At 36.8% G+C, this 20,017-nt stretch overlaps 1 protein-coding gene across 2 annotated transcripts in view; it reads left to right on the top strand.

Annotated features, from left to right (window-relative positions):
• The window catches only part of LOC107671730 (voltage-dependent R-type calcium channel subunit alpha-1E-like), an 81,561-nt gene that overhangs the window by 58,005 nt on the left and 3,539 nt on the right, over positions 1-20,017 (top strand). For both annotated transcript variants that reach the window (XM_016464675.1, XM_016464674.1), the window contains 15 exons: positions 1,524-1,625; positions 4,812-5,013; positions 5,235-5,399; positions 5,575-5,685; positions 7,038-7,118; positions 7,260-7,379; positions 7,694-7,759; positions 8,166-8,257; positions 10,205-10,379; positions 11,265-11,392; positions 15,939-16,035; positions 16,221-16,326; positions 17,113-17,220; positions 19,525-19,625; positions 19,833-19,879. In XM_016464675.1, coding sequence (XP_016320161.1) covers positions 1,524-1,625; positions 4,812-5,013; positions 5,235-5,399; positions 5,575-5,685; positions 7,038-7,118; positions 7,260-7,379; positions 7,694-7,759; positions 8,166-8,257; positions 10,205-10,379; positions 11,265-11,392; positions 15,939-16,035; positions 16,221-16,326; positions 17,113-17,220; positions 19,525-19,625; positions 19,833-19,879 — 1,701 coding nt within the window. The remainder of the gene's footprint in view (positions 1-1,523; positions 1,626-4,811; positions 5,014-5,234; positions 5,400-5,574; positions 5,686-7,037; positions 7,119-7,259; positions 7,380-7,693; positions 7,760-8,165; positions 8,258-10,204; positions 10,380-11,264; positions 11,393-15,938; positions 16,036-16,220; positions 16,327-17,112; positions 17,221-19,524; positions 19,626-19,832; positions 19,880-20,017) is intronic.

Below are 20,017 nucleotides of genomic sequence, written 5' to 3'. Positions count from 1 at the left end.
AATCGATGCGTTTTTGTAAGAAAAATATCCATATTCAAAACGTAATAATCACTTTAATGTAGCTTGCGCCAGCAGTTATACACAGAAGCAGCTCCGGGAGCATAACGTATGAGTTCAGCGTTGCGCATGCGCCGGTGAGTCTCGCGAAAAGCAACGTTTGTTTACAGGATCAAAGGAAGCAAAGTTTCCTTACTTTAGCAAAGGAAAACCAGTCTCCTCTTGGCTTATATCGAAATCCTCTGACATTACAAATGATTTTGCAAATACTCGTTTTGTACTTCTAAGTAGTGACCGTTGTTTTGTTTTGATCTCTCCACTGCGCTTCCGCGTATAAATGTCGATAAAAAAGTATTGCGAAATTACGGCGTTTCCATTAACCAATGTTATGCGACTAAAACGTACCCTTTTGCCTCTCGCGATAAGTCATGGCAACGGATTTTAGTGGGATTTTGATGGATTTTGGCTATATTTATTCAAAGGAGGCTTATGCGTGTATCTTTACAGAAGCAGCAAAGAGAGCCGCTTCAGAAACATGCATGGCAGGGCTGGAATAAACCATAGCCTGTATAAAAACATAAACAAAAGCATTGAGTGGCCGCAATCAGCTTCAGTGGCCATATTAGAGCCAGACTGCACCGCAGACGTGTGCAGTGTAAATTGTCTTTAGCATTAATAGCAGGGAAAGCCCCTTATACTGGAGCGTGGCCACTTATGAAGTGTTTCTTGGAGGTTATAGTACATTGAAGAATGATCATATGACTTTTTACATACGCCATGTGACCTGTAAATGCGAAAAAGCCGTTTCCTTTGCAGTTTTGCGAATTATTCCTTTTTCGCATTGCCTGAAAAACCACCTCATGCTAGCGTAAAAACTTTTTTGCGATATATGGGAGTTTTTGCGAAATAGACGCGTTTCCATTAAGTGTATTTTCAATACGCAATTTCAATTTGCGCAATTTGAAGGGTAATGGAAACGCGCCTAGAGTCTCCTCTGTGTTTGTTGCAAAGATAACTAATTATGCTAATAATATAATCATTTAAACCAATTAAATATGATCTGTCTCGATAATAGCATGTTATTGTTAGATATATGATCTGAAGTAACTAGTAACTCGCTACTTGAGTAGTTTTTTCATTGGATGCTTTTTTACTCTTTTATTTTAAGATTATTACTTTTTTAAGACCTTTTTTTTTCACGTTTGCATTTACTAATGTAACATTTTCACTAATTTTCTCACTGTTTCAGCCATGCATAGACATTCTTAGGTTATGTTTCAAGGCTGTCAATTGAACTTGTTAATTTAGCGGGATTCATTATTCAAATTTAAATTCCGTAATAATAAATGTTTCAGTGCAGTTCAAGCTTGAAGAGCCACCTTCATGTTTTGTTCATGTGAATCATGTGAAATGCTTTGAATATCAAAAGTTCAGGAACCCTGGTAAAACTGTACAAAGATTAGTATACTTTCATGAATGCTTTGTTAGTTTGTTTGCCATGGTTTGAATTGTTCTGTGTTGTGTAGAGGCTACTACATTGACTATGGGAGGGACAGGAAGGAGGTGAAGAAGCGTGAGTGGAGGAGACACGAGTTCCACACTGTGTCCACAGGAGAGGGCTGGCCACAGTATGTCCATTCATTTCTATACTGCACCAGACTGTTGTATATCTGATTACTGTACATTTTAAAATTAGTACCTCTGTTTTACTTGCTATTAGGCTGAAATTGCTTGATGATTTAGAGGCACTCCATAAACATGTTAATATATCAGGTCACGCTCACCAGTGGCTTCGTGAAGTAGGGTTACAGAGCGCAACAGTCAGGTTCTGCAAGTAAAAATGGCATTACTTTTCTACATAGGCAAATTTAATTTTAACGATAACGTCTAAACTTTAAAATACAGACCTACTGTGAGCTTGGAGGTTGTTAATCGATGGTATATGCTTTTGTTGAAGCTGTCAGTTCGCATTATTTCATGAACTGTGTTTGACAGCGGAATCCCTGGTGAAAAACTACATTACCCATGATGCTGTAAAGAAAATTCCAACAATCAGAGAGTCATAGCCAGCAAATAGCTGCAAACTAGATATTTAGATCCGCCCACTCCCATGAAGTACTGCAAATTATGTAATCGAGTCAGTCTCATAAAATATATTGTTTATATATATATATATATATATATATATACATACAATCAACAACTTTAAATGGATTGTGTTATATTTCTCCATTGCTTTTAAATAGATTATGTCATTCGCAGTGCTTCATGAGATTGTAGTTCTTTCTATGATTAAAGACATTAATTACACAGTCTTTGTCTTTCTGTCAGATTTTGCTTCAAATCAAAGTTTGAAATGTTGTGATTCTTTTCGTAGCTGGTTGGTTTGATTCATGGCTTATAACTCTTTAACCAAATCTCTATGGGAAAAGTTAATTGGAAAAATACTTCCAGAACCAGCGGCATTGAAAAAATGGAACAGCACTAATGCACTCTATACAAAGACCTAGATGTTTCTTACTGTATGTTACGGTGCACTTGGCAGCATGTGATCTTCAGTCAGCTCCCAAGATTGTTCTGAGATCTGAGAAGGATAGAGACTTTCAGAGTCTCGTCAGTGCTGGGCTTTTCATGGCAGGCTATTCTGCTGCCTTCTCAAGTATTTGTAGCACATCTGCCAAGGAAATGTGTGTCAGTGTAGATTTAGCTCTCTACGTTTTAGTGTCAGACAGGTTGCCTAAACCTCCTCTGGAGAATGGGGATGTGAAGGTGAATACTTTTGAACATTTTTTGTTTGCTAATGGACTGAAGTTCATGTAGAAAATGTCTTTCCCTGTGCATAAGTGGTTGTTTGGTGAACAGAATAAAATAACCATATTTAAATTAGACAGTTCTCATTCATTTTAAATAAATTAATATGTTAACAAGGTTTTAGCGCTCATTAAACTATCTAACATCAGTGGACTGAATGCCATCAGAATGAAGCACTGGGCTTTGATTCCGGAAAAATGCAGTCAAATTACCAGACAGCCTTCTGTGGAAATGCAAATCGGATCCAGAATGCCAGAAATGTTGGCAAATGTCAAACATGAAAGAGCTGGGCTTCTCGACGAGCACAATAGATGTCACATTGTGAAAGCTTTTGGCAGTGTAAATGAACAAAATCTCTCAACAGTTACCGGAACCTTTCCAGAAATTTTCTGAAACCTTGAAACATACAAGAACTGTGCAAAAGTCTTACGCACATTAGATGTGACATAAAAAAAAAACATTTGTTTTAAGACAGTTATTCATGTTTTGTTTTAGTGTGCCAGTGTTTCTTCTTCTTCTTTTGCAAATATTGTTATAATCCAGTGAAATTTTCGTATGAACAAGGAATCCCACAACAGATGGTGTGGCCCACGCAGAGATCTGATCTCACCATCTTCAAGTCAGTCTGGGGTTCATCCATAGAAGAACTGTGGCACCTTCTCCAAGATGCTTGGCACAAACTACCTTAAAAACTGTGTGCAAGCAAACCCAGGAAAAAGCTGAGGAAGGAAGAGCAAACCCCAGTGGACTGAAGAAGCGGTTTACTTTTACACCCATATTAAAATTCCAGACTTTTAAAGAAATAGAAATGCAACCGAAGGTCTTTTCTTTCTACTTTCTAATCGAACTTTATGCTCAATCAGAATTGGAATGTGGGTAATAGAGAACTATAGTTCTCAGGCAAGCTAATGTATTGTTATAGGCACTGTTATTTAAATGATTTTATTCCATTGTTTGATTTATGAAGGAGATTCAGAGAGCTCAGAAAGATTGACCTCCACATAAAACATTTCTTCAAGGTCATGCAGTTATGAAAGCCGTGATGCTGCTAATTGCATCGTCTGGATAACTGCTGAATAATCTCATGAAATCTTTACGTGTTCGGAAGGTCCCACCTTTGAGCGGATTTCATGACGGATCTTATCTTGTTACAACCATTTTCTCCAATTTTGGTAATTATTGGCAGATTTTTAAAAACGTGCAAATTGGTCCCCTATAAGCAGCCAGCCAACTTGTTTTCAGATTTGAAGGGTTGCCTGAAGAGTTCACAATTTACTTCTGGAGTACAGTCATCAGTTTAGAAAACATCAGTTTAGACCCAGAATTGGCGAGCCACCTCTGTTTGTTATGGTTCTTATGTTACAGTGTTACTGCTGAGACTAATGTTGAGTTGGGATCCATGTGGAGAGATGTTTGTTTAAGAGTTGATGCCAAGAATCAGTGGTTGAAAAGGCAGGAAAAATAATCTGGACTGTCATTGAATGTGGTTGTGGAGTGTGGGTTGAGTAGCATATCTGTGAAGAAGCAGGAAGAGATTTCATGCTGCAGATTTTAAATACTGAAAATGGACCCTTTTCGCAGACTGTGATTATGCGTTTCCATAGTAATTAACAATATAGATTTAGCAATTAAAAAATGTAATGTACATTTGTAACACTATACTCTGAGTTATATTATATTGGCATTCGTTTACAGAAAGAGTGTGACCACTGCTGACGGCAAATTTGACATCTTTCTCTCTTCTGACATAATCAATCTCTCTCTATATTATCATAGAAATACATAGAAATGTTTCTGGCCACCACTATAGAAATGTACCCAAACTATGACGACTTCCCCTTCTGAGAACCCCAAAAACGTCCATGGGTTTGTTTAATGAGAATAGAGCCATGTTTTGAGAAAACAAACAACTTTTTCAGTCTATGTAGCTGTAAATAAATGGTAAAAGATGACTTTAATTATTTGCTGAATTCATTGGATGCTTTCATTATGCCTTTCTACAGAGTTCTCCAACACTCGGTGGATGTGACTGAAGAAGACCACGGCCCAAGCAGAGGAAACCGAATGGAGATGTCCATTTTCTATGTCATATACTTTGTGGTTTTCCCATTCTTTTTTGTCAACATCTTTGTTGCTCTCATCATCATCACATTCCAGGAGCAGGGAGACAAAATGATGGAGGAGTGCAACTTGGAGAAAAATGAGGTAAATATGCATTTACGACTCCAGTATCCAGTATACTGGATTACACATCAAGCTTTTTTCATATTTTTCCACATAGCTAGGTTTTATTAACATCATTTAGTGATATTAACGCCATTATTATGAATAAGAGTCTGATCTAAGCATGAATAAATAATAAAGGTTTTTAATCAGCAGTACTAACCTGCATGTTCCTTCGCTGCTTTCTTATCTCACTCTTCCAGCGGGCATGCATTGACTTTGTAATCAGTGCAAAACCCCTAACGAGATACATGCCTCAGAACAGACAGACCCTCCAGTACCGATTGTGGCACTTTGTGGTGTCGCCATCTTTCGAGTACACGGTTCTAGTCATGATTGCACTCAACACAGTAGTGCTCATGATGAAGGTATAACTTTCAACATACAATATTCCAGCTTGGAATGCATTCTGTCAATTTGTAAAAAGTGAAGCTATATTTTTGGTCTTGGTTTTCATGGTCTCCATCTTTAGCTGAAATAGCTTAAATGAGATCTTTTGAGGTGCATACAGCATTTGTGATTTATAATCGTAATGCTTTTCAGTACCACTCGGCTCCAGCTGCCTATGACATTGTGCTGAAGCACCTCAACACTGCGTTCACTGTGCTCTTCTCCCTGGAATGCATCTTAAAGATTTTCGCCTTTGGGTTCATTGTGAGTTTAATGACATCCCATTGATGTTAAAGGGATAGTTCACCCAAAAATGAAAAGTTGCTGTTAATTTACTCCTCCTCAGGCCATCCAAGATATAGGTGACTTTTTTTCTTCAGTAGAACGGTGAAGAATATTTTTAGCTGAAACTGTGCTCCTTGGTGATTCATAAAATGGAAGTCAAAGGCTACCATCACTTTGAGAGTAAAAAAAACGTATCAGGCAACACAAAATTAATACCTGGAAAGACTCCTGACGATATATTGAGGTCTTATGAAGTGAAAAGATCTGTCTGTGCAAGAAACTGAACATCATTTACAACATTATTATTACCTGTAATCCAGAGCCTCAGGCAAACGAGGAAATCCGATTATTTTCTGCGAAGTGGTTCATTTGGACAGTTTGATTCAATTAACTGGTTCAAATAACTGATTCACCAGTTCGTTTATGTAATCACATAGTGATGTCACATATACACAGTTATATTATTAAAACAACCAATAATGTTGTGAAATGTGGATGTTTTACATGTCTAAAGCAAATAAAGTGAATAAACTAGTCTTAACTCAGCTTTTTATATAAACATTGAGAAACCATAAAAACGTCCATTTTACCCATTCATTCAAGTGCTTTGTTCACGCATGCGCATATCAGTGGCTCATCAGTCTTCGGTCCAAGTTGAACCCAGTCCAGTGACTGTTGGAGGAACTGGAGCACTGAATCGGTTCATTCATCATGGGATCAGATACACAGCTATTTCGGCTCATTTCGAGTCGGAGTGACTGTCCCGTGTCTGAAAGTGAGTTCTGATTGAGTAACTTCAGACGATTCAGTCCGATTTGATGAACTGGTTCATATAATTCATTAAAAAGAACCGGTTCAAAAGAATGATTCGTTCGTGAACTGGACAACGCTCCGGACCGTTTGCCTCAAATTGCCTGAGGCTCTGGATTAGAGGTAATAATAATGTTGTAAACAATGTTCAGTTTCTTGCACAGACTGATTGTTTCGCTTCATAAGACCTCAATATATCGACAGAAGCCACGGGTATTAACTATGTCTTGCCTGTATGTGCTTTTTTGACTCTCAAAGTGACGGTAGCCATTGACTTGCTTTTTATGAATAACCAAAGACCACAGTTTCAGCTAAAAATCTTCTTTACTGATCTGCTGAAGAAAAAAAACTCCATCTTGGATGGCTTGAGGGTGAGTAAATTAACAGCAAATTTTCTGTTCATTTTTGAGTGAACTATCCCTTTAATGAGTATCATTCAAAGAAGAAAACATTTTTAATGTACCTGAATTTATTTACTTGTTTAACGTTTTCATTGTTGTCACACTGGTCTCATCTCACAGAACTACTTCCGTGATACATGGAACATCTTTGATTTCATCACTGTACTGGGCAGCATTACTGAAATTGTGGTAGATTTACAGGTAGGCATATTTCATATGCAGTGGTCTTGAGTATGAATCAGAAGTGTGTCTCAGTGTTGGGGTTTCTGGACCACTTCAATTGTCTATCAAGTAATCTTTACTACAAGTAAACAGTTTCTTCGCTCTCTCTATTCTATATAGTCTGTGAACACCATCAATATGAGTTTCCTGAAGCTTTTCCGGGCAGCTAGACTTATTAAACTACTTAGACAAGGCTACACAATACGGATTCTGCTGTGGACATTTGTTCAGTCCTTCAAGGTAAAATTATATTTGTACTAAATGCACCACTGTTCCTCAGGGTTTGCGTGGTCATGAAAAAAAAAGACTTTTAAAATTGTGATTTCCATGTCTAGAAAGGAAAAAGAAATTAGCAAAGTTTTTGTTACAAAAAAAAAAAATAACTAATAAAAGTGTGTGTGTGTATATACTGTATATATATATATATATATATATATATAGTTTTGCTCAGTTCTAACAAATAAAATTCAGAAAATTAAAAAAGGAAAGGAAAGGCAAATAATAAATAAAGGAATGATTTGTACAACATTCTTTTCACTCTTTTCTTGTTTCAGGCTCTTCCATATGTTTGCCTCCTAATTGCTATGCTTTTCTTCATTTATGCCATTATTGGCATGCAAGTAAGTTTTTTCATATCATTACATATGGCAGTTATCAAAATGATGTCAACTTTACCTGTAAACTTTATAATTTGATGACATTGGCTGAATACTTCCCTAAACATCAGAATGTACTTGTATTTTGGCAGCTCGGTCTCTATAAATTATCAAATTTGTTTATTCATCTGTATTTGTGGGCTAGTGTGTGTTTAAGTGTTTTAAAGATTAGAGATGGTCCTATCATCAACTTTTTCAGTGTTTATTTTTTCCCAAAATGTTATGAGGGCACACATTTGCATCACATGTGCCAGAAATTTAGATGAATCAAATACCTGTTAGTCTGGCTTTTCAAGTAGTGATAAGAAATTCTTTCTATAGTGTAGACGATGTATTTGATTCTAAAAATCTGTCATCTCTTATTCTTTAGGTATTTGGAAATATTAAACTGAATGATGAAAGCCACATTAATCAACACAACAATTTCAAGACATTCTTTGGTGCCTTGATGCTGCTCTTTAGGTAAGATCACCAAGCACTTAGAGATTTACTGTTATTTACGTTCATTATTTTTAGTTGAATTAGACCAGTATTTTCTTTTGTTTATAGTTAATGAAATATATAGTTTAGTGAAATGTATAGTTTGGCAAATATTGTGAAGCCCAAATATACGATAAAAGTTGTAAGGTTAAACATTATTTTTAGTTCAACCCAAAATGAAAATTATGCCATCATTTACTAATTCGTATGTTTCTTCAAGACTTATTTTCTATACATACATATACATACATATACAGTGACACCAGCAGGTAAAGTTACAATGGGAGTCCGCATCTCTCTTGCCTCCCCTGAGCCCATTGAGTTTTAACAGACCAATTAAAGCGTGCGGTGGGTTTGCTGGGGGGTAACTGTGAATGAATGGGGGGAAATCATGTGAGAGGAGGCAATGCCTCCATCGCGATATGATTGGATATGACTGGTTATGATCGGCTGTGATTGGTTCATGTGATAAATCCCTCCTTGTGTTCAGGCACGTTCGCAAATCAGTCTAAATGAACAGTATAATGGCGTTAATGGGAAGACTAATTTTTTTAAAACAACTCACACACTTAGATATAACTACTTTGTTATGTCAAAATAAGACTTGAAATGACCTGAACACGTGATCTGTGTGAGTTTGTAGTGAGTAAATCAGCTTGGTGAAATTTAAAGTAAATCTCTGTCTGTAACCTATATTTACTGAGCTTTGATGACTGATGATCCGAACAATTCAAAAATAGTTAAAAGTTAACTATTAAAAAGAATAGCTGAACATAAGTTCACAAATAAAATATATTGTTTAAATTGTTACGGCCTTGAGTTATAATTTTTTTTGGGAATTAATGTAAACTGCTTTAAAGAACACTAACATGATTAGATTCATACTTGACTAATAAATAGAATATTGATTACATTGTAATTATATATATATATCTGTGGCCGTGACAGGGCAATCTGTGAGTTCGTGAACAGCCTCTGTGGCCGTGACAGGGCAGACAGTGAGTTCGGAAGTGGACACCACCACCTCAGGAGGTTCTGCAGCGGATGGCGCCACCTCTGGAGGTTCTGCAGCGGATTCAGGCACAGGAAAGGGCCTTGGAGCAAACTCATGGATAGGAGAGGCCTAGGCAGCCATGTCATGACGAGACTCTGGAAGATCAGTTGAGATGTGATGAGACTCTAGAAGGGCGGCCATTTTGTGAAGAGACTCTTGTGTGGCGGCCATCTTGCGATGAAGCTCTTGAATGGCGGCCATGTTGTGAAGAATCTCTTGATGTATCAGCATGACGTGAGCAAGCTCTGGCTTTAACATAATCCTCTATGGAGCGATTACCTTGACGGAGGCGAATCAGATGATCTGCTGGGTTCATGGTAGTGGTCGTGTATTCTGTAATCCACTGAAGGCGAACGTAAGTGAGAACCCAATTGCAGTTTATTTACAGTGTGATCCAAATATAATCCAAACAGACGAAGACTAGAGACACAGACTTGACTTGACTAAGACAACCAATCAGAACATGACACATACACAAGGCAGAGAGACATGAGGCAAGGGAAGCATGACACTAACAGCATGAATCAAACTACAAAATAAAAGACATGAGAACATGACACAAAAACAAAACCCAAACCCCACATTACAAGTGTTTGGTGACTCATTCCTGGGTAGATATATTACTTTCCCCTGGTTTCACAGACAAGGCTTGAGCTAGTCCCAGACTAAAATGCATGTTTGAGCTGTCTCAACTGAAAATATCTTGATCTGACATATCTTAAAATATGTCAGTGTCATTGTTCTGTGATGCACACCTGTAATGTTTTCTTCTATGGCATTTTTGTAAAAGTTGCTTAAATATCTTAATTTAACTAAGCCCTAGTCCTGGCTTAAGCTAAGCCCCGTTTGTGAAACCGAGCCTTTATGTCTTGCAGAAGTGCCACAGGAGAGTCGTGGCAGGAGATCATGCTCTCGTGTCTCGAGGGAAAGGAGTGCGAACGGGACCCTTCAATACCACTACCTTTCACCTCTCCAGATCATGAAGGAGGCTGTGGCACGGACTTTGCCTATTTTTATTTTGTCTCATTCATCTTTTTCAGCTCATTTTTGGTCAGAATCTATCAACATTCTTTTCTGAGTCTATAGGGGAGAATGGGGTAGACTGCATAGCTTTTTACTCAAGTTCACTGTGAATACTCAGTGCAGGGAAATAATAGGGATAAAACAAATACAACCAGTTCTATTTTGAGATGTCTGCTGTCAGCTGAAATAAGAAGAAAGCAATTCATCATAAAAGCCAACAATATTCATTGTAAACAATGCCAAGTTTAAAGCATAAAATAGATTAACACAAAGCTAAACAGGTACAAGTTTTCTGCAGGTTCCACAAATTCAGATCTTAAAAGGTCTTAAATCAGAGCAGAAAGTCTTAAATTCATAAAGTCATGGCATTAAATGTTGCATAAATGTTTTTTCCTTCCTTCTTCGGGCTGAACAGAAGTTACAGTAAAAGTTATTTCAATATTCTAGTGGTTGAGAGCATTATGCTTGTTTTGTGTGAAATTAATTAAAAAGTAATGGTTAGAAGTTAAGGCTAATACAGTTGTGTTGCTTAAATTGTCTTTACTTGGTTTTAAAAATGTCTTTAATTCTCTTAAACTTACCTGCAGAGGCCATGCAATAGTGCCTTTGTTTATGCGTGTGGATATTAAGTGTTTGCGGAAAATGTTTCTCATGTGCATCTCTCGATTACAGATCAGTCTTTTCTAAATATATGTTTACACAATGAAAACAATGCATATTTAGCCAGATTAATGGGGTGACACAGCTTACCCGCTGAAACATCTTAACCCACTCTCCCTTATACTTATTTACATTTATTATAAGTTTAAATCATAGCCAAATAAAAAACAATAATTATATTAATAATATTACATAAATTAAATGTGTGCACTTGGTCTAAGTCCAGAATTTTGACACTTTATTTTTCCTAAGATGCTGAATCTGTTTGTGGCTGTGATTATGGACAACTTTGAGTATTTGACACGAGACTCATCCATTCTTGGACCTCACCATCTGGACGAGTTTGTGCGCATCTGGGGGGAATATGACCGAGCAGCATGGTAAGCGCAACAGATCACCTACTGTACCTATTATAATGCAAATTATAATATAGTAATGATTGTTACTGTTCTTACTGTCATACGCATAGAGACACTTCACTAGGAACCGCTGCTCATTAAGATCCATGTTTCCTTTCAATTTAATTTGCTTTATTCATTTATACAGATGCAACTTAATTCAGTAGTTTATATGTTAGTAGTACATTTAACGGTCTTTACTGATATGGAAAGATCCTGGGCCTTCAACCTCCAAGTGCAAAGCCTGGGCAAGAAAACCTTTTTTTGATAGTCCACTTTAGGCATTTTACTAACTATAAGTAACTTTGCAACTAAATGTCTACTAACTCTCGTTAGAGTATTAGTAGACTGTTAGGATAGGGTTAGTAGAGTAAGTTGACATGTATGTGCAAAGTGACAGTCGGAACAATGTGTGTTGGGGATCATCAAAATAAAGTGTTAGCAGAAATTAACAGACAGTCTACTAATACTCTAATGACTGCTAGTTGACATGGAGTTGCAAATAGTTAGAATGTAACACTTTAGATTAGGGAACACATATTCACTATTAATTAAGAGTTTGCCCTCAATAAACTCATAATTTGCTGCTTATTAAGAGTTAGTAAGGTAGTTGTTAAGTTTAGATATGGTGTAGGATTAAGGGATTTAAAATATGGCCATGCAGAATAATGCATCCATATGTGCTTTATAAGTACTAATAAACAGCCAGCATGCTAGTAATATGCATGCTAATAAGCAGCTAGTTAATAGTGAGAATTGGTGCTTAAAATAAAGTGTTACTAGAATGTCTAAAGTGGAGTACCAGGTAACACTTTCTATGAAGCCCGTATTTATAATACATTATAAGAGTATTCTTAAGACATTATAATGAATGCATAATGTATTATAAAAAATAGTATATGTTGTATCATCTCATGAGTAATCATAACAACAGTTTTAATGCATTATACTATTTTCTTATTTGTGGTTGTAGCTTTTTAAATTATAATTTATAATACACAATGAACACAATGCATCCACTTAACTCACAATGGATTATAATTACCATAGTCATAATGTATTATAAGTCTCATATCTTGCCATTGTTAACTTGTTACTTTAATTAAAGCAGACAAAGACCACTTATAAATAATAACAGCAACCACAATGACAATAACAGCAACAATAATAATAATAATAATTATTATTTTTCTTAAAAAGCCATAAGATCAGATATCTGATCAGATGAATGTGTAATATGGCATATTAATATTTATTGTAATATTTAACTATATTTATTGCAATATCAGTAAGATAAACTTTTCCACGACATTCTAATTTATTGAGATGCACCTGTATATTTTATGATACTGTACAGATCTTAAATAAATAATCTCAAGATATGAAACTTATGTTATAAATTGCATGTTATAAATAATCATTCTCATAAAAGTTATAACCACAAATGAGTACGTTTTATAATGTATTATAATTGTTGTTATGAGATGAAACAACATATTATAGTTATTTTTAATTTTTTATAATGCATTATGCATTCATTATAATGCCTTAAGAATACCCTTATAATTTGTTATAGAAAGCGTTACCGAGTATCAAAATAAAGTGTTAGCAAAACTTTGGCCTGCATGAAACGGTCATAAAGGATGAAGCCTCAAGCAGAAGCCATGGAGGAGTGGGACTATCATTATTTTTGGCAGATGTTCAGCTATTACGGTTGTTGTTGTGTTTTCCCTGATTGACAGACTACAGTGATGGCCTAATATTTTTTGTGCTTGAATCAAATTGAAGAGTTGTTTGAACCAAAAAAATGTACAGAACATCTGGCTACATTGCTCACCACTGCAGACACAGATGGATGTTTTCAGTTTTATGGTGGTGAAATTGCTGAAATCTTCTGACAGGGCCTTGGATTCCTGTGCGCTGCCAGAACAAAAACCGGCCTGGATTGGATTCAGGACTTGCTATGCGCTGTTCAATTAGACTGGCTTCAAACGACAATTAGTGCACATCAGAATGGCGATATTTAGAAAGTCTAAAATTCTTCTAGGCTATTGGAAGACGATCTTGCGGTTATCGTTGCATTCTCCAAGGCTGGAATTGAGATGGAATTGAGTGTAGTGTTTAGAAGTCAGTGGATGACTGTGAGCAAATAGGTGTCCCTTGTAAGTAAAGCTGAAGGCCACATCCTTCTGTTTACAGGCTTTCAAGGGAAGGATGATGTCATGTCAGATGAAAAGGCACATTAAGGAAGACAGGGCCTCGATTGTTCAAAGAAAGGTGGGTTTGTACGTGCCTACCCTAACATCCTTCTGTGTGGTGTTGGTATGTACAAAACAACGTGCACTCATTTTAGGGCAGCAACATTTTTTTTTTCTTATAATCAATTATTCTGTTGATAATTGATTTGATTAAATGGATAAATTATTATGGGGGGGGGGGGGGGGGTACTAGATTTTATTTTGCCTTAAGTTATATTCCAAGTGCAAACTGGAGGCTATTAAAGTATAAATCTATGAATTTAGACTATGCCTGTACATTATGTGCCAAAATGGAAGGTAAAATAAAGTCTCTGGTAAGAGGTAGAACATTATGCAGGAATATGCCACTGATCTCTATATGACTGGATTGCTGATGGAAATCTAAACTACCAGCAGGAACAAATAACAAATGTGACACTCTTCACATTTGATATATTGTGTAAATGTGAACACCCCAAATGATACTCAGTCCACCCTAAACCACAAACCATTACTAATACAATATTGCAACATAAATGCATTCATCTGTAATGAGAATCAACACTTTCTGACATTTGCATTATGTATGTTGAGTAGCCTCGTCTGTCAGCTGATATGATATTTACTACTGTAATGAAGATAGTTTGAAAAATTCCTAGTCTAATTAAATAGCCAATTACATGTATAATACAGTTACAAGGAATTCAGATGATTTCCTTGTAACTGTAGTATGTGTGTGGACACCAATGTGGTAGTGTAGTGGCTTTAACGTTAGCTATTTATAGTCCTGTTTCCATTATTGTTCTTGTAAAAACAAACAAACAATAGAATTTAAATTAAATGTAAACTATTTTAAACCTAAAAGTAACATTCAACAAAAACATTTTACTAAATGTAAAAATTATTTAGCTGCCTTTCTCTGGTTGACTTAAAAAATCTCATTGAGTTAATTAGTTAATCAAGTCCTGAAGCTACAGGGAAAGTACTCTGAATAGGGTTTATTGTCAAGAGTGGCTTGGGTTCTATGGAGATTTTTGGTGAAAGGTTGTAATGCAGTGATAGGGTAGAAAAATTATTTATTGATTTTGACTGAGATTTTGGTATACTTACATATTTTGGAAACATATTTTGTATAGTATTTTGTTTAATGTACAGCTATGTACAATGTATGATGTGCTTTGGTGAAAAGTTTTTTTTTAATGCTATTCATTTTTATTGTGTATACAAACATTAATGTTTCTGTAAACATACCTCTCATATTACATTTTCATAATTATCATATTCATTTCCATGAACTCGTTAAACTTCATATGTAGCATCAGGTCGTTTTTTTCAGCAGGTGGAACTGAATAACTTTTTGGCATCAAGAACATCAAGGATAAAGCCAAATTTAGACAGCCAGATATCAGCATGTAGTGCAAAAATAGCTTTTCTCCTAGCCAGTGGCCCAAACAACAAAGCAAAAACATGAAACCGAGTAGTCAACTAGAGGTCTGTACGGAGTGGATTTTTTTTTTTTTTAGCAAAAAACAATGACATATTTTGTCCTGCAACTTCCACATTTTGTCCCACTACTGCCCACAAAAGCCCACAGGCAGAAATCTATGCGGATTCAGTCTCTCTTATCAGAAATTCTGTCTCCCTCCTGTGACAAAATATTTTTTCCAATTCCCCTAGGCACACATCGCTTTACCTTGTTGCAGCAGGCAAATTAAAAGTGCTTTCCCTCGCTGCTGTGTACAGTTGCTAAACATTGAGCATTTCCAGCCCTGAGCATTTAAACCATTTATTTTATTTTCTTTTCTTTTAAATGGAAACCTCTGCAGAGCTACTATCCAGCAGAGTTTGACTCCAACTGTTTCACACCTGAACCACCTCAGGATTGATTGAAAATGACAGGCAAGTGTGTTGGTGCAGGTTGAAACAGATCTCTGCAGAAAAGTAACTCTCCAGAAGAAGAGTTGGCACAGTTGTGCTGTTTTGTTCCTGAATGAATTAGTGTTTTTGAGCAAATCTGTTGAATGAATGACTCAATGACTTAATCATAAAGAGTCACTTTCATTCTGGAGAAATGAATAATCACCTTTTTGTAACTTGTTTTGAATTTACTTTTTCTTTATGTACATTCAGAAGTTTAGAGGAAACAATGTTTGTTCTGTACAGAGAAATAATGTTTTGACTGCATTTCTTTAGAAGTGTGATATGCAAAAATAGCATCAATTCTTATCTATTCTCCATCATTCATATGAGAATCACCAATAATTGAATACCTCTGTTTTTTTCCCCTCCAGTGGCCGTATTCACTACACTGCCATGTATGAGATGCTAACCCACATGTCTCCACCTCTTGGATTGGGAAAGAAGTGTCCTGCCAAAATTGCCTACAAGGTAGAAAAGTTTTATCTTGGCAAATGTATTTCATTGTTTAATAGTTGCAACTGCTACTGAAATACCGAGAAAAAGAATCATATGTAAGAATGCATATTTAAAAAATGTTAGAACCTATAATGCTTTTAAAACATGAGCATTTCATATCATTAATATTTGCAACCATGCTGTGCTGCTATTGGCAGAGACTGGTGCTGATGAATATGCCAGTTGATGAGGACATGACGGTTCAGTTCACATCCACACTGATGTCTCTGATCCGCACTGCACTGGAGATAAAAATCGCTAGAGGTCAGAATTGTAAATCTGTACTTTAAAAGAATAGTAGTACAATGAGAATTATAGCATAATTTACTCAGACTCATACTGTTCCACACCTGTATGGGCATGTCTCAATCAGCTCTCAATCAGTATATTGTGTACATAAATGCGGGAGCTGGTAAGGACCCTGGCTTAGTACACATTGGGACACTAATAATTTTCTGGCGACACCTCTGCAACAAGGGTCCACATCATTACCATCTATTATTTAGTGAATTCCAATGGTTGTCCCAGTCAGGAAAAGGTGGAGCCAAATGCAGGTTATTTATTTGGAGTGGAAATTATTGAAGCACAAACAACTACGAGGCAAAAGAAAGGGCAAAAAACTGTAATAGAGCTTGGCGAAAACTCAGTTCGGGGCCAGGCCGAGATTGTCAGCGGGCAAACAGTGCAAACCAGCAAGCTAGTCTGTGGACAATGAGAGAGATGGATAATCCAAGAAACAGTCCAGGTTCATAGCCAAGAGAGCAGGCCGACAGGCAGAGTCTAGAAGGGTAGGCTAGAGTCAGTATCTTAGTGAACTGGGCATTCTTTCAGATGCCAGGGGTGAGGCAACAGTCTGGCACAAGACAGCTAAGGGAAGAGGAGTAAATGGGTAGAAATCCCAGAATCCTCAGATATCCCAGCACTATAAAAGTAACAGAAAGATTACACTTACCTGCATATTTTATGAGGATGCAATGCATGCATGTTCTTTAGTTTTTCAGTCTATCTACTGTATTAATCTCTTATTTGAGGCCATATGTTTCCTATCAGGGGGCGAGGACCGGATACAGTTGGACATTGAATTGCAGAAGGAGATAAGTGTCATCTGGCCACACCTGTCCCAAAAGACACTGGATCTGCTGGTACCCATCAATAAAGGTGAGACTCAGATGCAATGGAAAATAGTAATAGGGCCCTCGGCGGTTCAAGAGGAGAGGATGTAAGGCTATAGCCATAATACAATTCCTACAGCATGAATGGAGTCAGATATGCATCAAATGTTCCTAAAGATATCAGAGCAACAGACCCACTCTTCATTCTTCAAAGAGTACTAGAACATGAAAAGGCATTGCTTAAGAATGTAAAGTCTGGTAGAAGGGGCCATAGAGTTGGGCACTTCCTGAGAAGGGAGACAGATCAAACTTTGGTCACGCAGAGTAAAATTGAGGATCTTATGTATCCTGAGTTCTATACTTGATCATTAGGCTTTACGAGGTACTTTCCAGATTGGGTCTTAACCATCTTGGACAGGGGTGTCCAGTCCTGTTCCTGGAGGGCTGCTGTCCTGCAAAGTTTAGGTCCAACCCCAGTAAAACACTCATAGACCAGCTAACCAAGGTCTTACTAGGCAAACTGGAAACTTCCAGGCAGGTGTGCTGAGGCAAGTTGGAGCTAAACTCAGCAGGACAATGGCCCTCCAGGACCGGGTTTGGACACCCCTGATCTTGTACTACCTTTAAGTTTTTGTTCTGAAGGGTCTTTTTTGCACAAAACTATGTTTTGTTATATTCTTGGCCTTTTATGCCTTTATTAGACAGGACAGTGTAGATGAGACAGGAAACAACAAGGAGGAGAGAGAGGATAACAGGACAGGCAAAGACCCTTTAGCCATTATTTGAACTTGGTTCGCCTGAGGCACAACTGTGCTATATGTCGGAGTGCTGCTCCAAGGTACGATGGATCCATGCTTTCATGTTGTTTACACCAAATTATGACCCTCCCATCTGAATGTTGCAGCAGAAATTGACCAGGCAACTTTTTAGTCTTCTGTTGTGCAGTTTTGGTGAGCCTATGTGAATTGTAGCCTCAGTTTCCAGGTCTTAGCTGATAGGAGTAGCACCCAGTGTGGTCATCTGTGCTGTAGCCCATCTGCTTCGAGGTTTGATATGTTGTGCATTCAGAGATGCAGTTGCAACAAGTTACTTTTGCCTTTCTATCAGCTTGAACCAGTCTGGTCATTCTCCTCTAACTTCAACAATGCATTTTTTTGCCCACAGAACTGCTGCTCACTGTTTATTTTCTCTTTTTCGGATTATTCTCTGTAAACCCTAGAGATGTTTGTGTGTGAAAATCCCAGTAGATCAGCAGTTTCTGAAATACTCAGACCAGCCCGTCTGACACCAGCAACCATGTCACAATCAAAGTCACTTAAATCACCTTTCTTCCCCATTCTGGTGCTCGGTTTGAACTTCAGCAGATAGGCCTTGATTATGTTTACATGACTAAATGTTGCTGCCATGCAATTGGCTCATTAGATATTTGCGTTAATGAGCAGTTGAAAAGGTTTACCTAATAAAGTGGCCGGTGAGTGTATATGAATTGTGACCCTGGACCACAAAACCAGTCATAAGGGTGAATTTTTTTAAATTGAGGTTTATTCAACATCTGAAAGCTGAATAAATAAGCTTTCCATTGATGTATGGTTTGTTAGGATAGGACAATATTTTGCCGAGATACAACTATTTGAAAATCTGGAATCTGAGGGTGCAAAAAAATCTAAATATTGAGAAAATTGCCTTTAAAGTTGTCCAAATGAAGTCCTTAGCAATGCATATTACTAATGATAATAAATTTTTGATATATTTACGGTAGGAAATTTACAAAATATCTTCATGGAACATGATCTTTACTTAATATCCTAATTAGTTTTGGCATAAAAGAAAAATCGATAATTTTGACCCAAACAATGTATTTTTGGCTATTGCTACAAATATACCCGTGCTACTTATGACTGGTTTTGTGGTTCAGGGTCACAATTTAGAGAGCCCCTGACGGGACATGGTGATGGAAAAAATATGAGACAGGAGAAAACAATTATTTTTAAATTATTTAAAGTTTGTTTGCATTCCTAAGAAGCATTTCTTTCAAAATATTTGCGTTCTCCAGAGAAACTTTGCATTCGTTCACAAAAGCACTGAAATACAGTTTTTCTTCCCACCTCATAGTATTTCCATCAAAAGTTTTGCAAGTAAATGCAAAGTTTCTTGTGGAAATACAAAAGCATTGCCATGTAATTTTTTTGGCATCACCTTATTCCTTTAGGGGCTCAGTAGGTATTACATGACACCTTTCCATTTTAACAGTGTTCTAAGCATTAAACTGGCTTAAGTTAAAAGGTTGGTTTGATTGATGTAAATTAATCTGTTGTACTTTCATAATAACTCTGAGTGTGTGTATCTTCAGAAACGGACATGACCGTTGGAAAGATCTATGCTTCTATGATGATCATGGATTACTTTAAGCAGAGCAAAGCCAAGAAGTTGAGGCAACAGATTGAGGCACAGGTAAGCTGACTTTTTTTCTCCAGGTTCACATTTAGACAAATTTGTACTCATCATTTAATGCTTTTTTGGGGGAAGATCCATATGATCCGTTTTTGTAATTGTTAGGATAAATTTATCTCCAGACATATTTTAATGTTATGTGTTTTGCATAGTATAAGGCTTTGTCCTTTTCATAATTTCACAATATTTTTTTTTTCTGTTGTACAGAGAAGTCTCACCCTGCCCCTGATATCTCACAGTGCTGGATCAGCCTTGTAAGTTTCATTGTCTTCAAAGAAGATTCATGTTTAAAATAACACGTAACTGAACTGTATCAATATATACAGTGGGTACGGAAAGTATTCAGACCCCCTTAAATTTTTCACTCTTTGTTATATTGCAGCCATTTGCTA

The sequence above is a fragment of the Sinocyclocheilus anshuiensis genome, unplaced genomic scaffold, assembly GCF_001515605.1.
Source record: "Sinocyclocheilus anshuiensis isolate Anshui unplaced genomic scaffold, SAMN03320099.WGS_v1.1 scaffold524, whole genome shotgun sequence".
Taxonomy (NCBI): domain Eukaryota; kingdom Metazoa; phylum Chordata; class Actinopteri; order Cypriniformes; family Cyprinidae; genus Sinocyclocheilus; species Sinocyclocheilus anshuiensis.
This window is presented reverse-complemented; position numbering and strand designations above follow the sequence as displayed.